General features: G+C 45.1%; 1 protein-coding gene across 1 annotated transcript in view; it reads right to left on the bottom strand.

Annotated features, from left to right (window-relative positions):
• Positions 1 to 262: 262 nt before the first annotated feature.
• The window catches only part of FGFR3 (fibroblast growth factor receptor 3), a 55,679-nt gene continuing 38,712 nt past the window's right edge, over positions 263 to 17,229 (bottom strand). The window contains exons 8-18 of the mRNA XM_057374053.1: positions 13,179 to 13,323; positions 10,602 to 10,789; positions 9,601 to 9,746; positions 9,387 to 9,508; positions 8,073 to 8,183; positions 7,736 to 7,926; positions 6,955 to 7,077; positions 5,302 to 5,372; positions 3,748 to 3,885; positions 3,259 to 3,364; positions 263 to 3,171 (exon numbers count right to left, since the gene is read on the bottom strand). Of these exons, the coding sequence (XP_057230036.1) occupies positions 3,007 to 3,171; positions 3,259 to 3,364; positions 3,748 to 3,885; positions 5,302 to 5,372; positions 6,955 to 7,077; positions 7,736 to 7,926; positions 8,073 to 8,183; positions 9,387 to 9,508; positions 9,601 to 9,746; positions 10,602 to 10,789; positions 13,179 to 13,323 (1,506 nt within the window). The 3' untranslated portion in view covers positions 263 to 3,006. The remainder of the gene's footprint in view (positions 3,172 to 3,258; positions 3,365 to 3,747; positions 3,886 to 5,301; positions 5,373 to 6,954; positions 7,078 to 7,735; positions 7,927 to 8,072; positions 8,184 to 9,386; positions 9,509 to 9,600; positions 9,747 to 10,601; positions 10,790 to 13,178; positions 13,324 to 17,229) is intronic.

Raw genomic sequence — 17,229 nt, 5'->3', positions numbered from 1 at the left:
AATGAACCCCAAAATTTAACAAGTTATTTATTAATTTTTTTTTTTTTGTAGAAGTAAGTTTCCCATGTTAACAAAAGCAGAATAGTTTTATTTAGTGTTCATCTCACACCTTGGACAGCTGCAGCTGTCAGGCACAGAAATACAGTATTAAAATAAACTGAACAGAGTTGCTCATTGCAAAAATCACACTATGCAAACCTGTGGATTGTAACATCAACAGTATAAAATGTAACAAAATTGGAACTTTAAATTTTTTTTAAGCTTTTAAAGATAATAGTCCAGGCTATAAAACTATATAAGCATTGAATAAGAAATGTTAAAGTCAACAAGTCTACAACAGATACATCTTGTAAAAACTCAATAAATTATATATATATTTATAATATCTAGTAACATTTAAAACCATGCACAGTTTTGTACATTTTCTTTTTTCAGTACAGGAAAACTCATTGTTTCGAGTACTTGGAATGTACACAATTAGCAGACATTTGTAAGAAAATACCAAAAAATTCTTTTTTTTTTTATTCCAACAAAACAAAAATCTATAGAAATCTACCTTCTCAAACTTCCATTGAAGTAACCTCAAACTATAAATTATTTATTTTAGGATAAGGATTTTGTGGCTCTAAGAAGAAAAAAGATCTTTAAATGAGATGCTGTCATCCTGTTATTCTGCAACATTGATATGTTGTAATATGCACCAGAGAAAAATGAAAAGAAAKAATTCAGGATGCAATTTGCTTTGCCTCTTTCTGGTAGTACATAAAGTCTTCTGGACAAAAAAAAAAACAACCCACCCACAAGAAATTCTCAGCCCAAACCTTCCCCCCCTGTCAGCTTGATCCATGCTAACATTACTTAGTTCATTCCTGTGCTTTTAAACAGCTATCTGGCATTGAGGAACAAAATAGCACAGCAYTTTAAACACCAAAAATCAGGCATCACTGGCATTTTCCAATGTGTTAGATGCAAAAGAAATACGCAGCTGTAGCAGCTCTCCTGCAAACAGTGTCACTATTCTGCTCACATGGCATTTCTGAAGCCCAAAATACAACAGTACTGGCAAAGGGGAGAGAAAAAAATCCTACCCCACATCATCCAAAGTCAACATTTCATTTTGCTGCATACTTGTTATTAAATCGACCACAAAGAATACCTTCATTTGAAAATAGAAAAATAAACACCCACACCCCCTTAATGCACAGTGGTTAAACTGATGGAAGAATTCTTGGCCCTGTTTTTCTGAAATATGTAAAAATCATCTCTCTGCTGCTATTTGTTTGATTTTAACCACTGGTGATGTATTGAAAAATAAACTTACCTTTGCTCACTGCAATCCAGGATAAACTAATATTTTTTTTAATGAATACATATATATATTTATAACATTAAATGTAATTTGTTAAAGGACTGTACATCTATACATTCTTTCAATATTTCCCATAAACACAAAGGAAAAACTTGATTAATATATTTTTTCTCCATTTTTAATAAGTTAAAAAAACACCCTTAAGTTTGGTGAAATTTAAAGTTTACAGTAACACTATGCTATTTAAACCAATGAACAGATATGTTAATGTCTATAAATAACTTTACAAATATACATGTTAAGGTACAATTTTTAAAACAAAACTGTGAAGATATAAAACAAACAATCAAAAACATCTTTTCTTTTGCCCAGATCAGTATATCCTAGATTGCAATGCTCGTATTTTGAGACTCTCTCTCAGTACTGCTTTACGTTGCATTAGTATTATACATTCTTTTCTTTTAATATATTTATTTATATATATACACATGATATATTTATAGATATATACACAGATTCTCTGGAATAAACCTTTTTGATATAAGTTAAAGGCTCTTGCCTACAGGTACCCGTAACTTCTTTCTCCGAGTCACTGCACGTAGATGGAGCCACACCTCTGGCGTCGAGGGGCGGATGGAGGAGCTGCTCCCCCCACTCACCCTTGGCAAGCAAGAACAGGCAAACCCCAAAAAAGCAAGATTTTTTTACTCCCCCCTCCCCCCCGAAATGGCTGTTCTCAAAGGTCAGGATGTGGCTTGAGGTGCCGTGTGGGCACCCAGGAGCCAGATCTCAGGGCAGCCTTTGCTGTCAGGTGGGTGATGCTCTGCCCATCCCTGAGCTCTGCTCCTGCCTTGGCACGGCCCCATTGCTCCCATCCCTGTGCAAGGGCTGCTGACGCTTCAGATGACTTGACCATCTCTTTCCGCTCTTTTTACTTTCTTTTCTCCATGACAATTTGCATTTCACTTAGCTTTGTTTTCTCTTCTTCCAAAAAGGATTCCTTCTATGTAGCTGGGTAGTATGATCATGAAGCTATAAAAACGACGACAACAAAAATATAGATATTTTTATAAATATATGAATCCCTGCAGGCAACGTGGCTTTTCAGCTCCACCAAAAAGGTTCATGTACAGATTGCATAAGCGAAGAATTTCCACATTCTTTACACCTTTTTTTTTTTTTTTTTTTGTGTTTTTTTTTTTTTTTTTTTTTAAAGGAAGATTTCTTTTTTTCTTTTCTTCGTATTGCAGGCACAGAACGGTTACTCTGGCACTCGGAACGCAAGCACGGAGCTGGGGGGTCAGCACCCCCCAGGTTCAACATTCTGCGTAGTAAAGAAAAAACCCTAAAAAAACCAAAAAGTAAACAAMAAAAAAAAACAACCAAAAAAAAAAATCATCTAGGATAGATCATCTTGGCAAGAGATTAGTTCCTTCAGGCCAAACAGTGCTTCTTGACTTTTCATACAGCAATAGGGAAAAAAAAATATTTTAAAAAAAATTATTTAAAAAAAGTTAATTTTTTTTTTTTACCCTGAACAGCTTGTCAACAACACAAATCTCCAGGCACCGTCACACAGTTCCTCTTGAAGATCCTTCACTACAGTTTCACGTTTGGTGCCCCACGGGCACTGCCACCCATCCGTCTGTCCATCTGTCCGTCTGTCCGTCTGTCCATATCCGTGCATCCCGGGGCCCTCACGTCCGGATGACGCCGTTGCAGGGCGGGTGCTTGGGCAGGCAGGGCTCATCGGGCAGCAGGTCATGTGCAAAGACCGAGTCATCCCCTGAGGAGCAGGTGCTGTGGGTGTCCTGGCCGGCCGGCGAGTACTGCTCAAAGGGCACCGAGAGGTCCAGGTACTCCTGCCAGGGTGACAGAGCCGTCAGTGATAGGTGTCCCTCACTCCAGGGGCCGAGTGACCCCTCCCACGCCCCTCCCGCCACACTCACGTCGGTGGAGGTCACGGTGAGGACCCTGTCCAGGTCTTCCACCAGCTGCTTGAAGGTGGGKCGCTGCGAGGGGACGGCGTGCCAGCACTCCCGCATGATCATGTACCTGCACGAGGGGACATGGCACAGTCACACATGGTCAGGCCACATGGCAACCGCCCCCAAAACACCTGAGAGGACAGCTGTGGCCAAAGCTACTTCAGCCATGGTGGCCTTGGTGTGTGGCCAGCTGGGGGAAGAGTTTTGTGGGATCATCTGAGGCATGGCCRTGCCCTCAGAGCAGGAGGAGGGCCTGTCCTGAAGGTGGCACACCAGACCTGCAGCCCGGYGAGGGCAGACACTGTGTCACTCAGCAGCCATGGGCTGAGGAAAACCCACCTGGAAATGGCCACACAACATCCCAGGGGGGATGTGCCAGCAGCCCTGACCCTACAGCCCAGTGGGGTCCCACAGAGGGAACGGGGAACRGAGCCCCCAGCACACACTCACAAATCATGGGTGCAGTTGGCTGGTTTGTCCATCCGATGGCCTTCCTTCAAGAGCTTGAAGAGTTCCTCAACGGGAATTCCTGGGTATGGAGACCCTCCCAAAGTGAAGATCTCCCATAGTAGCACTCCAAAAGACCAGCTGGAAACCAAAGAAAGATCTTTAAAATTCAATGAGGTTTTTTTTTTTCCAAGCCCCCCCATATCCCTTCCCCCTTGCTTGGCTTTATTTCTGTGCAGCCATGCATAGCTAACAAAGTCATCAATAGCATGACTAATTGCCTAGGCCATTTTTACTAGTTACTTGGAGATCTCTGCTGATCCAACTCAATAGCAMAGAAATCCCAGGCACCAAGTCTGAAATTGAAATGAGCATTTAATCAGATAGGTGACAGCCCATCTATCACCGCCAGCTCTTTGTTAGGTCTTCCACCAGCTCCACTGAATGGAACAAATCAAATTATTCATGCACGGCTTCACTGAATTGCAGGCTTGGAACCACAGGCCACTAATTGTGCAAGCTGATACCAAAACTTGCTTGTTACAACACTCATTTCACTGGCCAAGCCGGCAGAAAAATACCCCAACAAAAATTCAGCAGAGCACTAATGTTACACACTTCAGTCCTGCAGCTGTGCTCTGGTTAAAAGTCCTTTTTTTCAGAAATATCTTTTGTCTTCTTCTTTTTTTTTTTCCTAAAAACAGGGATTATCTGTCTCTGTTTCRCTTTCACGCACACTCACTCTCCTGTTCTCTAGCTTTGATTTATCTGTCATGCCCTCTGCWGCATTACCTAAGCATGGAAACTATGATTTAAGATCAATAAAAGACAAAGTATCTGAAAAATACAGAAACAGAAAAGAATCATTTGTCCAATTGCAAGTGGTGAGCTTTGGAGAGCATGCAGACTGGCTATAAAAATGCCATTATTGATCAAATATTACAATAAAAAAGCCAGTGTGCATGTGGAGCTGCTTCAGCCCTTACAAAATTCAGATGTGTTACTGATTTACATGTAAGGWGTGCTCTGCTGTTTGCTTACTGTGCAGAGGCACTAAAACAGATGGGATAGGATTAGGAAAAATAAAGAAATAAATGAAATGGCAAAATCAATYTGAGACTACATTTGCTGAATATTCTCTGATCAATTCTAACAGAAGGCAGAGTATTTAGCTCATTTCATGTCCTTGACTGAAGTGTAACTKTCTGGGGCAAAGTGTGGAGGATGTCAAGGGTAATTCTTTTTTCATGAGGTTTTTTTAGCACCGTGTTTTTCAACTGTTGGACGAATCACCTCATCTATAAAGTRGACAAGAAATACCTGCCTGCTTCCCAGTAATTTTTCAGCAGCTCCCTAGAGGCCTTCAGATGAAAGCAACCAGATAACAGCAAAATAAAACCACGTGTGTGAAGATGYAGCTTGGAATCGATTCCTGTACTTTTGCATCCCCAGCAGTGAGAGAGCCCTGGTTGTGCTTAGCAGCACTTTTGTCTGTCAGATGCTATAGGTGTCGATTTCCCTGTCATATTTTTTTTTTTAAAGTGTGGGTTTGCTTACACATCGCTCTGGTGAGTATAGACCCGGTCAAACAAGGCTTCTGGAGCCATCCATTTCACAGGCAGCCGACCCTGTAATTAGGAAGACAATGGGAACATCCCATCAGCATATTCCCCCAGCCACAACGGCACCATCTGAATCTTCTTTTCTAATCCAGTTTGAAACATTTTCATTAACAACCACATCTGCCTTCCCGGTCACTGGGCAAAGCAGCAGTGGCCACATATAAACAGATTAGAGCATTTGATCCCTGGATCTTCGCTGACAATCTTTGCAGTAAATGCTCTCTGTAGAGGGCTGTATTTCACTGCCAAGGCAGGTTTAACGTATCAGTGCATATAWATCTTTGCATGGGAACAGCACCCACTGCTCATGGATGCAGTGAACTCTGGCAGAGCACAGGACATCACTTCCCATCCCTTYGGTTGGAAGTTGACTCCAAATCCAAACCCAGCTTAGGCTCAATTTGAAGGGAAACTTCCAAAGAGTGAAGGCAAGGGCCAGGTCCTCTAAGAAACAAATCCTGATCCTGCTGGAGGCTAAAGGAGGAGCTCTGTTCCCATCCTACATCAGGATCATAAACACAGACTATCATATGAGAAATACAAGATGAGAAAGACAAGATTAATCATAATTCTCTGGGGCTTTGTTTGGCCCCTGGAGGGAGACAGAAAATGCTGTTTTTTGTTTGAGCCCTAATATGGGGGAATTTTGTCCTCTTCTGACCCACTGTCTCACTGAGGGAGACAACTAGAGATGGGACACACAGGCAGGATATTCAAATGGGATTATGCTCTCAGCTGTCCCACATGGCTCAAACAGGGAAAATCCATCTGATCTGTGATTAAAATTCCCAAGAATTGTTATTAATTCATGATTAAGAAATCCTGGCAATTAAGAAAGATTTCTGATATGCTATTGAAGTGGATCAGTATGGACATGGCGGGCTTCAAAGGACTGCCTGGACATTTAAACCCCTCGCAATCCCAAGACCGGCAGGTTCTGCACTGCCCTCAATCTTCCCCTGCCATGTCCTCACTCTGTCCTAATTCAGGTTTTTCCTCAGGGCTCAACATCTGTTGYAGGCTCTGAACCAAGACACAGGGCTTTTCTCCTCTCAGCTCTTCATTTGCAAATTCATCTCTACAGAAAATATAAACAACTCCAAGCCTCAGCCCTTGTTTGGGACCATCTTCTTGCTCTTGGAACTGGGAGTCAAGGAGTTCAGATGTGAATAGGAAAAATACATGAAAGACAGACAGATCCAGGTGTACAAGAAATTACATTCCTCTGTCAGGGCTCTGGTGAGAGAGAATTTGGCTCCCTGGGACCTTTATGAACAGCAGTGGAGCAGACTGGAAAGGGCTCCATTCCTGTTTGGGCAATTTTGCTTAGTCTAAACCATCCTGRCCAGAGCTGAGACCTCAAAACCAGCTGCTAGCAGGACCAGGATCTGTCAGGAAAAAGACAGATGGTGGATAGACTCCTGGGACCAGCCCATCTACAGTCCCTCACTAGGTGAAGTCCCTGTCAGATCTCTTCCTCCTAAGCCCCTCTAAAAAGGGAGATGTGGGACAAGGGCTACTCGCTGCAGGGACGACTGAGTTCCCTGCCAGAAGGAGAACTGCGTGTGCTTGGCAGCTCTGTACTTACATTGGTGGTTTTCTTGTAATAGTCAATGTTGTGAACGTCTCTAGCGAGGCCAAAATCAGCTATTTTCATCACATTATCTTCAGTGACTAACACGTTCCTGGCCGCCAAGTCGCGATGAATGCACTGCGAAAGGTGAGCGAGTCAATAAATCAGGGCTCGTTAGCCGCTCGCGCTGGAGCCAGAGGCACCGCGGGGTTTATGAGCTGCYGTTTCATTGACTCCCAGGCTCATAAAGCTGCGGGCACTGCTCTGCTCCTGGCTCTCTGTCAGCTCCCCAGCGTGCCTGCTCAGTGGGAACCACCTCCTGGCGACACCTCACCGGCCACCTCGGAGCTGACGCGGCCACGCACGCGCCTGTTCTCTCCTAACGGGGCGAGAAAGACAACTCCCCTCTTCTGTGAGCCCTTACTGGGATGTGCAGCTGCTTTTCTGCACTGCTTCCCCCAGGAAGAGGAGTGTTTGAGGAGGAAAAATCCTCAAATTAAAGTATCCCCAGTGCATACTCACAGAATGATCTTGTGCATTTACAGGCATTTTTGGGGTGCTAATGGTCCTGCAGATGACAGCTGCACGGTTCAGGAATGCAGCTACCATAGAGGGACCTTGCATATGGATGAAGCCTTCAGCAAAAAAACCCAAGGTACTTCACACAGCAAAATTTGGCCTCTAAAGGGGGAAGCCTGCAATGTTTTGCCTGAGGTTGTCCCACACACAGCATTCCCTGCCTTTGAAYACGTGGCTTTGACCGATGCCGCTGCCAAAGGAGGTTTCCCCAACTCACCTTCTGAGATGCCAAGTACTCCATGCCCCGTGCCACCTGGTAGGCRCAGGAAACCAGGTCCTTAAACGTCAGCTGCTCCTCGGGCAGCTTGCAGGTGTCAAAGGAATAGTCCATGCCAGGTGGGCGACGTGCCCTGAGGTATTCCCGCAAGTTCCCCTTCGACGCGTATTCCACCAACACRTAGAGTGGTCCTGCAAGGAAGAGCACATCAGCATCCAGAGGAGGAAGAGCTGACCACCAAAAYATCATCTGGGATATTCTGGGCAACCAGTGAGTGATCACAACAAGGGACAGCCTAATCTGAGCCTGCCACGACCCTGTGAGCASTGCTACCTACCGTCCTGCGTGCAGGCACCGAGGAGGTTAATAATGTTTTTATGCTTCCCAATCATTTTCATCATTTCCATCTCAGAGACCAGGTCGGAAAGGTCCTTGTCTGTGGCATCATCTRGAGAAGGTAGAAGAGGAAAGCATAAAAAGGTCAGGAAGAAAGTAAGCATTTAGGTAAATAGTTACAACTGCTGTGCAGCCATGTGGAGCTTTGATGGGGAAACAACGCTCARAATATGGATGTATTTGGCTTCATTCTACTTTGGGAAGAAGAATCAAAATAAAAACAAAAGCTACTACCATGGCAATGAAAAAAGACAAAAAAGTAATTAAGTGGAGGTCAATGTTCATATGGAAATCAATATTACCTTTCATCTTCTGTTTCAACCTCACAAATATTAAAAAAAAAAAACCAACAGGTTTTGGTACCTGGTACCTGCTTTTCTGATAGGTTCCCTCCCTCATCTCCAGGGGACAAGAGTTAACGATGGTGGAAGATGASAGCTGGGAGGGAATGTATTTTTAACATGAAAAGTTGTAATTTTTCTACGAAAATAGAAAAACCTATCTACAAAAGTAGAAAAATAGGGGAAAACCTCCCCAAAGGAATGTTTTGGTTTGGAAAGATGAAGTGCTCCTACTTCCAAAACCAGCTTCAGAAAGGACTAAAGGAAATGTAACTGAAACAAACCCTTTGCTGATAAGAAATACTACTTTTTTTCCACAACATTCCCCCATGTAACCTCAAGCCCAGGTTGCTCACTGCCCTGCTTGCTGCAGCTGAACTCCTCAGCAGTCCATGGTTACTGTGTCTGGGGGCAGGATGAGGAATGGAGACTTCTCTACTGGTGCCCAGCGATTCCCCCATTTCTGGRGTCCCTTTAACCTCTCAGGAGTCTGGGATCAGATTTCCCCAGTGAAAAAGCTCCTCAAGGAGTCTGTCAGCCGAAATCCTGCGAACTCCCTCTGAGGTTGCTGCACAAACTTTTGGTAGAACAGGCACCTCTGGTTATAGGAGAAGTAAGGAGTGGGCTGATTCAAGGAGCTGGCTAGAAGGGAAGGGGGTTCCCCTTCTTTGTCAGGAATGTTATTACCCCTTGGCAGAGRACTGGGTTAATTCCCAGTCCTCTTCCTGATGGGATTTGCACTTTTGCCTGCTCTCCAAGGACAGCCCTTGCCCCCGGGCTATGTGGGCAAAGGGGAGGAGAGGCTGTTTTTGCTTTCTTCTATTGTGTCTCATTTGTGTAAAAGACTTAAAAGAGAGGCAAAGAGAGGAAATCCCAGCACAACAGGCTGTTCTGTCCTCTGTGGACTCCCATACCTTTTAACATCTTGACAGCAACAGTGATGGCCTTGTTTGGCTTGTCCTTGTCAATCCCAATCGCTTCTGCCATCACCACTTGGCCAAAACACCCCTCGCCAAGAGGCTTCCCCAGGGTCAGGCTGGAGGGAGGAACAAACACATGTGTTAGGGTGTCCTGCTGTGGGGACACTCTCAGCAGCCACAAAGGTCCCGATTTGTGGGTTTGACTGACCGAGAACGTGTCAATTCCCACTTGGGATCCGGAGGCAGCTCCAGCTCGGAAACATTGGCCAGCATGGGGCCGTCGCTGGAGGAGAGGCGCGTGATCCGGACCAGGGGCGTGTTGGAATTCATGGAAGAGTTGGACTCCAGCGACACCTGCTTGGGTAGAGCAAATGAAGTGTTATTGCCAACTGTATCCCAGGGCAGGCAGTGCCCGAGATGGATCGCTGAGGAGGTCTGAGCTCTCTTTGCCCGTGGACAGATTTCTGGAATTTCTAACTGGGAAACGCCCCCACTCGTGCAGAAATGCACTGATTTGGGCACCCACAGGTGTTCAGCAGGTGGAAAGGAGGGAGCCAGGCAGTGCCCTCCAGCATCAGGAGGTATAATCCATTCAGTTGTTCTGCTGCATTTTCCACAGCCCCTACAGGCCATTCTCTCGTCCTGGCACCATCAATGCCCACCACGAGCTCACAGCCAAAGCCTGAAATCTGTACCCCTCACTATGGGGTTTCACACGGTGCCTTTTGCTCCTGCTCCTCTGCAGTTTCCTGAACATCTCTAACTGCACAGAGGATCCTCTGCCACCTCCACGAGAACAGCTTTGGGCTCACCAGTGACCTCTGTGAAAGCAGGAATGAGCACAACCAGTGCTCCTTCTCCCCAAATCCTTGAGGAGCCTGGACTGGGCTGTTCCCCTGCCAGATGTGCTTTCTGTGGCACCACAGCTGCACTGCCAGCCCCTCCTGGGCAAGGCCAACAGCAATGGGGGCTGCTCACAGACCAGAACCACTGCCACCTCTGCCAAAGCTCCACTGGCAGAGAAATAAATGAAAAGGGGTTACACTTCTAGGCTGCAGCCAAATTATGTCCCTCTTGGGTAATGTTTTTCTGGTGGAGCTTCTCACCTAGAGACAGAATTTCAAAGTGGAGAGGAAAAAAAAAGAAAAAAGGAAAAAAAAAGAGGGATACCATAGGGGGAATAGGAATCTTGTATCTACTTTCTGTTACCTGTCTCTTGAGTGGGAATTTGGAGACTTTTTGTACAGTGGGGGTGTTCATGGCCTTTTTGTTTGGCATTTTCATCCTCCAGACAATCACCAAGACCAGCAGCAGGAGAAGGAAGAAAAAGCCAGTGCCATAACTGAGAATGCCAGTGTACACTGAGCCCGAATCATCCATCTCCATGAGCTCCTCGGCTGCAGGGTGACAAGAGATGGCAGTCAGGACAGGGCAGGCAGCCCACACACAACCACACACACACAGCACAGAGAATTTGGGGAGGATTTGTTCACCTACRCCAATTTGCTCAGTGACTTCAGTGAGGGGACTCTCCCAGGCCAGTGGTTTTCTGCCTGCAGCTGTAGCTAAAACATTAGATCAGTTTGCCCTTTTTGGGGTAATTTTACTGCCCCCCTCTTTGATGCAGCCCTTGAGTTTTTAAGAATCTTCAGCCCACAGATTGAAAACCACTGCTCTAGGCTGAAGGCCTCTTCACACATCTGTGCTGTCCCTCTGACCCAGATCCTGCTTTTTCCACACATCCACACAACGTGGCTGGATGCCTTGAATGTGCAGGACTGGGGTTTGCTGCACTTTGCMGATTCAGATTCTACAGCAAAGATTTCCACCGAACCAGTGCCTGCCCTGAGGGACCAAGGGGCTTGAACGGCACCCAGCAGTAAGGCATCACACAGGGAAAAAATCTCAGGAGAAAAATCTGCTTAATTATTTCATGAAAACTTAGTTCTGCTGGGAAGAGGTCGGAAGATGTGGCCCAGAGAGCTGAGAGAGCCAGGAGGGTGATGGAATGAGTCCATCAGCAGTGTCTTCCTGCTTGTAAGACTTTTCAGAGACCAGCAAAGGTCAGCTGTGTTCTCCCCCTTGTTCCTTTCAGGACAGGCACGCAGACCAGAGGAAGGAGCCATGGTGGGACTGATTTTCTGTCCCCCAAAGGTGTGCTGGCATCAGAGGAACAGTCAGCAGTGGGAAGCTTTATAAAGAAGTCATGCTGGTGTGGTCAGCTCACTAATGGAGCAGTTCCTCCAGCGAGCAGCAGGAGCCTTTCCCTGGCAGCAGCTGGCTCTGGGTCGGGTTTTTGGTGGTTGTGCCCAGGAGAGCAAGGAGAAAGGGCTGTTGGTGACACTGGGTGGGCTGTATCCTCTGTGGAGACCTGCTGCTGCACAGGAGGCTGTCCTTCACTGCATCTGACTTCAAAATAAAGTTCTTCTTTTGGATTTCTGGTGGGTTTTCTCCTGCTTATTTTTTGCTTCAATAAAAGGTGTGAATTCATGAATTGTAAAAGTTGAGCATGAGTCAGACAAGACAATATCGTGATATTCTGAAAATAACAGAGACATCAGTCTTCTAACCAAAGGAAATGTTTTCTCATCCAGTGGATGTCAGAGGGAGAAACAAGATCAGATCAGCTATTACAGAGCTGGCAAATAAACAGGAAAGATCAGCAGATCCCACCGGCAGCAGGGCTGTGGAAGAGACCTTCTTAAGCCCCAGTAAAAGCCATTACATCCAAATCACCCGCASAGATAAAGTCAAGATTAGAAATGCCAAAGTTTCCGGTTCCTAAACACATCCTGAGATGGATGTGTTGTGAGATGGACCCAAAAGTGGGTGAGTCAAAGTGGGYTCTTTAGGATTTTGGGTGCCTTTTTGGTAAGGGTGCATGGAACATACTCGAGGTTTGCTTCTGCACTCTCTGCAAGGCACAGCACACGTGAGATCCAATATGAATATTGCTGGCACATMCCTGGGCCATGCTCGAGCCTGCCTTGTAGCCAGAGGCAGATTCTGCAGGTGAAGGGGCAGCACAGCCTCTGTCCCCCTTTTGCAGAGCAGATCTCTCTGCTGCACATTCTGTGCTGGCTCCATTGTCAATAAGAGCTTTGCACATGAAAGGGCCACAAAATTGAGGTCACTCTGGCCTCGGGTTTCAAGCCCACTGCAGCTTTCATCGATCCCAGCTGGAGCAGGCAGCATGCAATGCCCCTGGGAGCCAGGACTCCTGTGCTCTGCCTGCAGATGACTCTCCTTGACCTTCTGTTTGAGATCGCTATCTCAGCCTGCTCATCCGTGAAGTGGAAATAATGCCACAGGCAGGGAAGGGTGTACTCACACCAGACACTTATGCATCTAATTTTAGGTTAAGATATGAGGTCAGACAGAAAGGATCTTTCATAAGATGATCCACAGTTCATGTCCAATTTAGGTGCCCTGGATCATCTTATGGGGAGGTTTTCTTCTCCCACTGTCAGTGCAGGAAGACAAAGCTCCTTATTTTGGCACTTAACAGTCCTAACAAAGGCTGTGAATACTTCARTGTTATTTAGATTAAAAAGAAGATACTGTGTATTTTATATCATTACTGCAATCATTTAAACTTTGAGACGAAATGCAGAAAGAGTCAGCTGCAAGTATGCACCAGGGGTCTGCAGCAAATCCCAGAGAAAAGCCCTCCCTGGAAAACACCCCTCTTCCAACCAAGGGGCGTCTGCGGGAACTTGGCATTTCTAAAGCAAAACATYGAGGCATCCTGGAGAGGGAAGGAGAGGCCAGCACAGAAGGAAATACCTGGTAGCACCGTCAGCCAAGCAGAGTGATGTGAGAACCCAATAGAATTCCCTGCGAGACAAGTATATTCCCCAGCATCCTCAAAAGTAACATTTCGCAAGTACAGAATCTCTAGCTCCTTATCCGTTGTGTTAACACCTGCCGTCTACGGGGAAAAAAAACACACACATATAGAAAGAGGGAAAACAGAGAATAAGCCACATTCCCAGCAAGTGTGAGGACACCACAGGCAAATTTCAAAAGCAGATTAAGGTGGATCTTTTTTTATTTATTTTCCAATGGCCCATCTTCCACATTTATTTATTCATTCCCCTTTGCAACCTGTAGTCAAAAGCAAAAAAAAAAAAAAAAAGTTCCCTTCACCAGGTTCTTACTCTGTCCCACTAAAGAAGCATGCAAGCAAAAGCATCCAAATGAAAAATTGCCCCCACAATATGACTGACTTTGGGTTAGTGAGGTGAGTACAGGAGTGGGGGAAGAAAGATGGGGAATGAGGAGAGGAAAGACAGAAAGAGAGGGGAAAGGAGGGGAGATGTAGTGGGGAAAGATTCAAGTGCTGATCAGAGGAATATACAAACATTATGGTTCATGAGTTCATTGAAAAATATAGAATTCTAGAATTTTTTAGAATTTCTTCAGTGGGCATCTCAAAGCCATATATTGATTACACAGACCTTGGCACCGCAGTAGAAATCTGGGTGATAACCAGAGGGTGTAAGGAACTTTCCTGCACTGGCACTGGACAACACAGCAGCCAAACCCTCTAGGCTGGAATCAAACCCCAGAGCCCATGAGATTGTTTCTTCTCTCTGTTACCATGTTTGCTTACATGAGCCAATGGTGGTATTTGTTTCTCCATTACTTCTCCAAGGGACAGAAYTGATTAAATCAGTTTTATAGGTGAAAAGTTCAAAACAGTTTGGTTTTCCAGAGCTTTGAACGTCACAGGTCATTAACATGCAATTCTGTTATCAGCACTCAATTGTAAGGAAGGGAAAGGAGTAAAAGTATGAGGAGTTGATAGMAAAATCTGACAGTCATTTTATTGTGGGAATTTTTCCATGGCAATTGCTGTATAGGCGTTACAGTCTTGTTAAAAAAAAAATTAGCAAGAAAATAAGATAAAGCCATTCAGCGTCAGTTGACAGGGTATAATACAAAATGAATAGTAATTTTAATCACTAGATTCTTAAAAATGTTATAGCTCATTCTTGCAGTTGCCAGGGCCTTGGGACAGAGTCTGTGGTTTACCTGGTTTTGGTTTGCGAATGTGGAGCCAAAATGGCTTTTCGGCTATGCCTACGAAATTGTTGGCTCTACACAGATATTCTCCTTCATCTTGTTCTGTCACATTGAACAGATTTAGGTTAGCATCGGCTTCAGCGTTTTTACTGATCCAAGACTGCAGGAATAGACAGAAACCTGAACTTCAGTAAACCAAACAATAGCTCCATCGCACCTACATCAGCTAGGATTGACTGCTGTGGCGACATCCCCAGCTCACCCTGTGGTCACAACCTAACCCAGGACCTGGGTGATGAGGAGGAGCTGCCCTTGGCCCCCAAACCATGTGCAGGTGAGCTCCCTTCCCTTCACACATATGTTTTTTTGTTGATTTTTTTTTTTTTTTTTTAACAGACCAGTTTGCCCCTTCTCCATCTGACAGCAGTCAAAGGCCCTATGGTTTCTTAATAACTCTGCAGACAGGAGCACCAGAGAAAGGGCTTAAGCAGAGATTTGGGTTTGCAACCCGGCTCAGCAAATACTGTTTCAATTATCAGATTCCAAAATAGAATTTGGAAACAAAATATAAGCAGTGGCGGTCTGAAACTCGCTGCTGACTTTGCCTTTCAGAAATTAGCTGTAATTTTTTCCACTGCTTATAGGAGCCTCTTCTTTACTAAATAAAGTGGTGTATATAAATCAAACAAACTTCAGACTTCTAAGCACGGGGTTTATTTCTCTTCTTCTATGCTGCCACAACAGCACATAGTTTTTTTCCCCCTAAACACTAAACAGTTGTTTTTATTTTGGCTGAAAATGCACAACTGTTTTAAGTGGCCTCAGAAGAAGCTTCAGTTGTGGAAATGAAAATAAAACAAACCCTCTTCTCTGGTCTTACACTCTGCAGCCCAGCCTTGATGCCTTCCATTTCCAAGCCTGGTCCTGCCAATATGACTTGCAGCTCATTAAAATCATCGGGGCAGCCAGCTCTGATAGGTTATTAGGAACTGAATGCACAGGAGGCACCAGAGAGGAGCCCCAGTGTCCATGTCTGCTGACAAACACCACCAGTTTTGACCTGATCTCATCTCTAAGGCTTACGTGCAAGCCTGTGTGCCCTGACTAGTGGGGAAACGTGCTTGCCTGCTGTTGCTGCCTTGTTTATAATTAAACCGGGCATGTTTCAAAGCAGAATGTACAATTTAGCCTTTGACAAAGCTTGGGCACAGTGTTGCCAGCCCCCCTCTGTAACTGGAATGCATTTAGTGCTCTTCTGCAAAGAAAAAGGGGTTTTCTTTGATCACAAATTAGCCCAGGCTTTCAGGAAYTGATGCAGGTGATGGCTTGGTTTTGTCAGGCTGCTTAAAAAATGGGTTGAAAGTAGAGCATTCAACTTATCCATCTGGACTTGGGTGGGGTTTGACACCCTCCTTTTAGATGTGGGAGGTAATTTCACGTGCTGGGTACCCCTCTGTCTCCCTTGCTGCGATGGAGACTGGGATATTCCCATACTTAAACTGCCCCACAGCAGCTCCTACGCTCCACAAAATCTCCTGAAARCAGGAGGGAAGGGCAGGCTGATAAAAAAAAAAGCCTTATCTCCCTGCAGGCAGCACAGCATGGGGCAGGAGAGAGCCTATTCTGTGGGCAGGGGGGTCTGTTAACAGCACCCTGCTCTGGCCAGGATGCTGGGACAAGGCAGGAGCAYGGCACAACATGAGGGGAACAAGTCTGTAAAGCCAATGGACTGACCCTGAGGTGACAGTAATATTATTTTAGCAGACCTTTATTTATAAAAAAACAAGAACACCACATGAAAAAAAATAATGATAAAAAAAAAAATCCCTGCAAATCTGAGCCTGACAGAGCTCTGTGGAGGCCCAGTACTGGCACACAAAAGATGCATCCCAAAATGGAAATGCTCCGTGCCCCAGCGGCGATGGCGGCATTAATACAATTCAAAGCATTCCTGATTAACCAGAAGTAGTAAATAGACGTGTGCTGGTCCTATTCAGCAAAAAACATAAAACCAAACAAAACTTGTGCTTTCAAACGCCTGCCTGTGCTCCCCTTCGAGGAATGCGGGGCCTTTGCTGTCCACAGAAGAGAAGGTATTTGGCAATTCTAATTACCTACCCACCCTGCTGCCGCTCCAACTTAATTTTAAAACACTATTTATACGGACTATTTATATGTTCTTTGCCACGGCAAAATGGGGGCTTGTGCTTGTGACACAAGGCACTGTTCGCAGCGGCTCTGCAGACTCCCAAAAGGTAGCACTTTATCCCACGGGGACCACACACAGAGCTCCGAGACTATACGAGATGGCATGTGACACAACCAGCTATTCAGAGCCTGGTACTGGGCTGTGAAACCAGGGGGAAATTCAAATATGCATAATTCAAACACATTTGGAGAGGTGGCGAGAAATAAAAAGTTTTCTCGACTCGAGAGGAGCACATGTTGCCAGTCCTGGAGAACTGTCTCCAACCATTTCTTCCAACCAATCTGTTATTTCAATCTGTGTAATTATTTCCAGGGTCTCTGGCTTTTATTATGATTTATTTGGCTGCGTTACAGTTTTGTAGATACCGTCTAATAAGTGGTTGATTTTTTTTTTTTTAATACTTCATACAAAGAGAAGCAGGGTGTGTGCAGCAGGATGTGCACAGGGAATATCCACACACATGACAGCCCCAGCCTGAAGCTGCAGAGACAAAATTTGCTTTCAGCACTAACTRCACAGCCAGAAAAACTCCTTTTGGCCCTATATATTTTAATAAACACCATCACATGATGCCTTTAACTATTTTTTTGAAGGATTTTA

Source organism: Malurus melanocephalus, unplaced genomic scaffold, assembly GCF_030028575.1.
Source record: "Malurus melanocephalus ecotype Western Australia unplaced genomic scaffold, MMel_1.1 scaffold_214, whole genome shotgun sequence".
Classification (NCBI taxonomy): domain Eukaryota; kingdom Metazoa; phylum Chordata; class Aves; order Passeriformes; family Maluridae; genus Malurus; species Malurus melanocephalus.
Note: the sequence above shows the minus strand (reverse complement) of the source record. Positions and strands in the feature narration are given on the sequence as shown.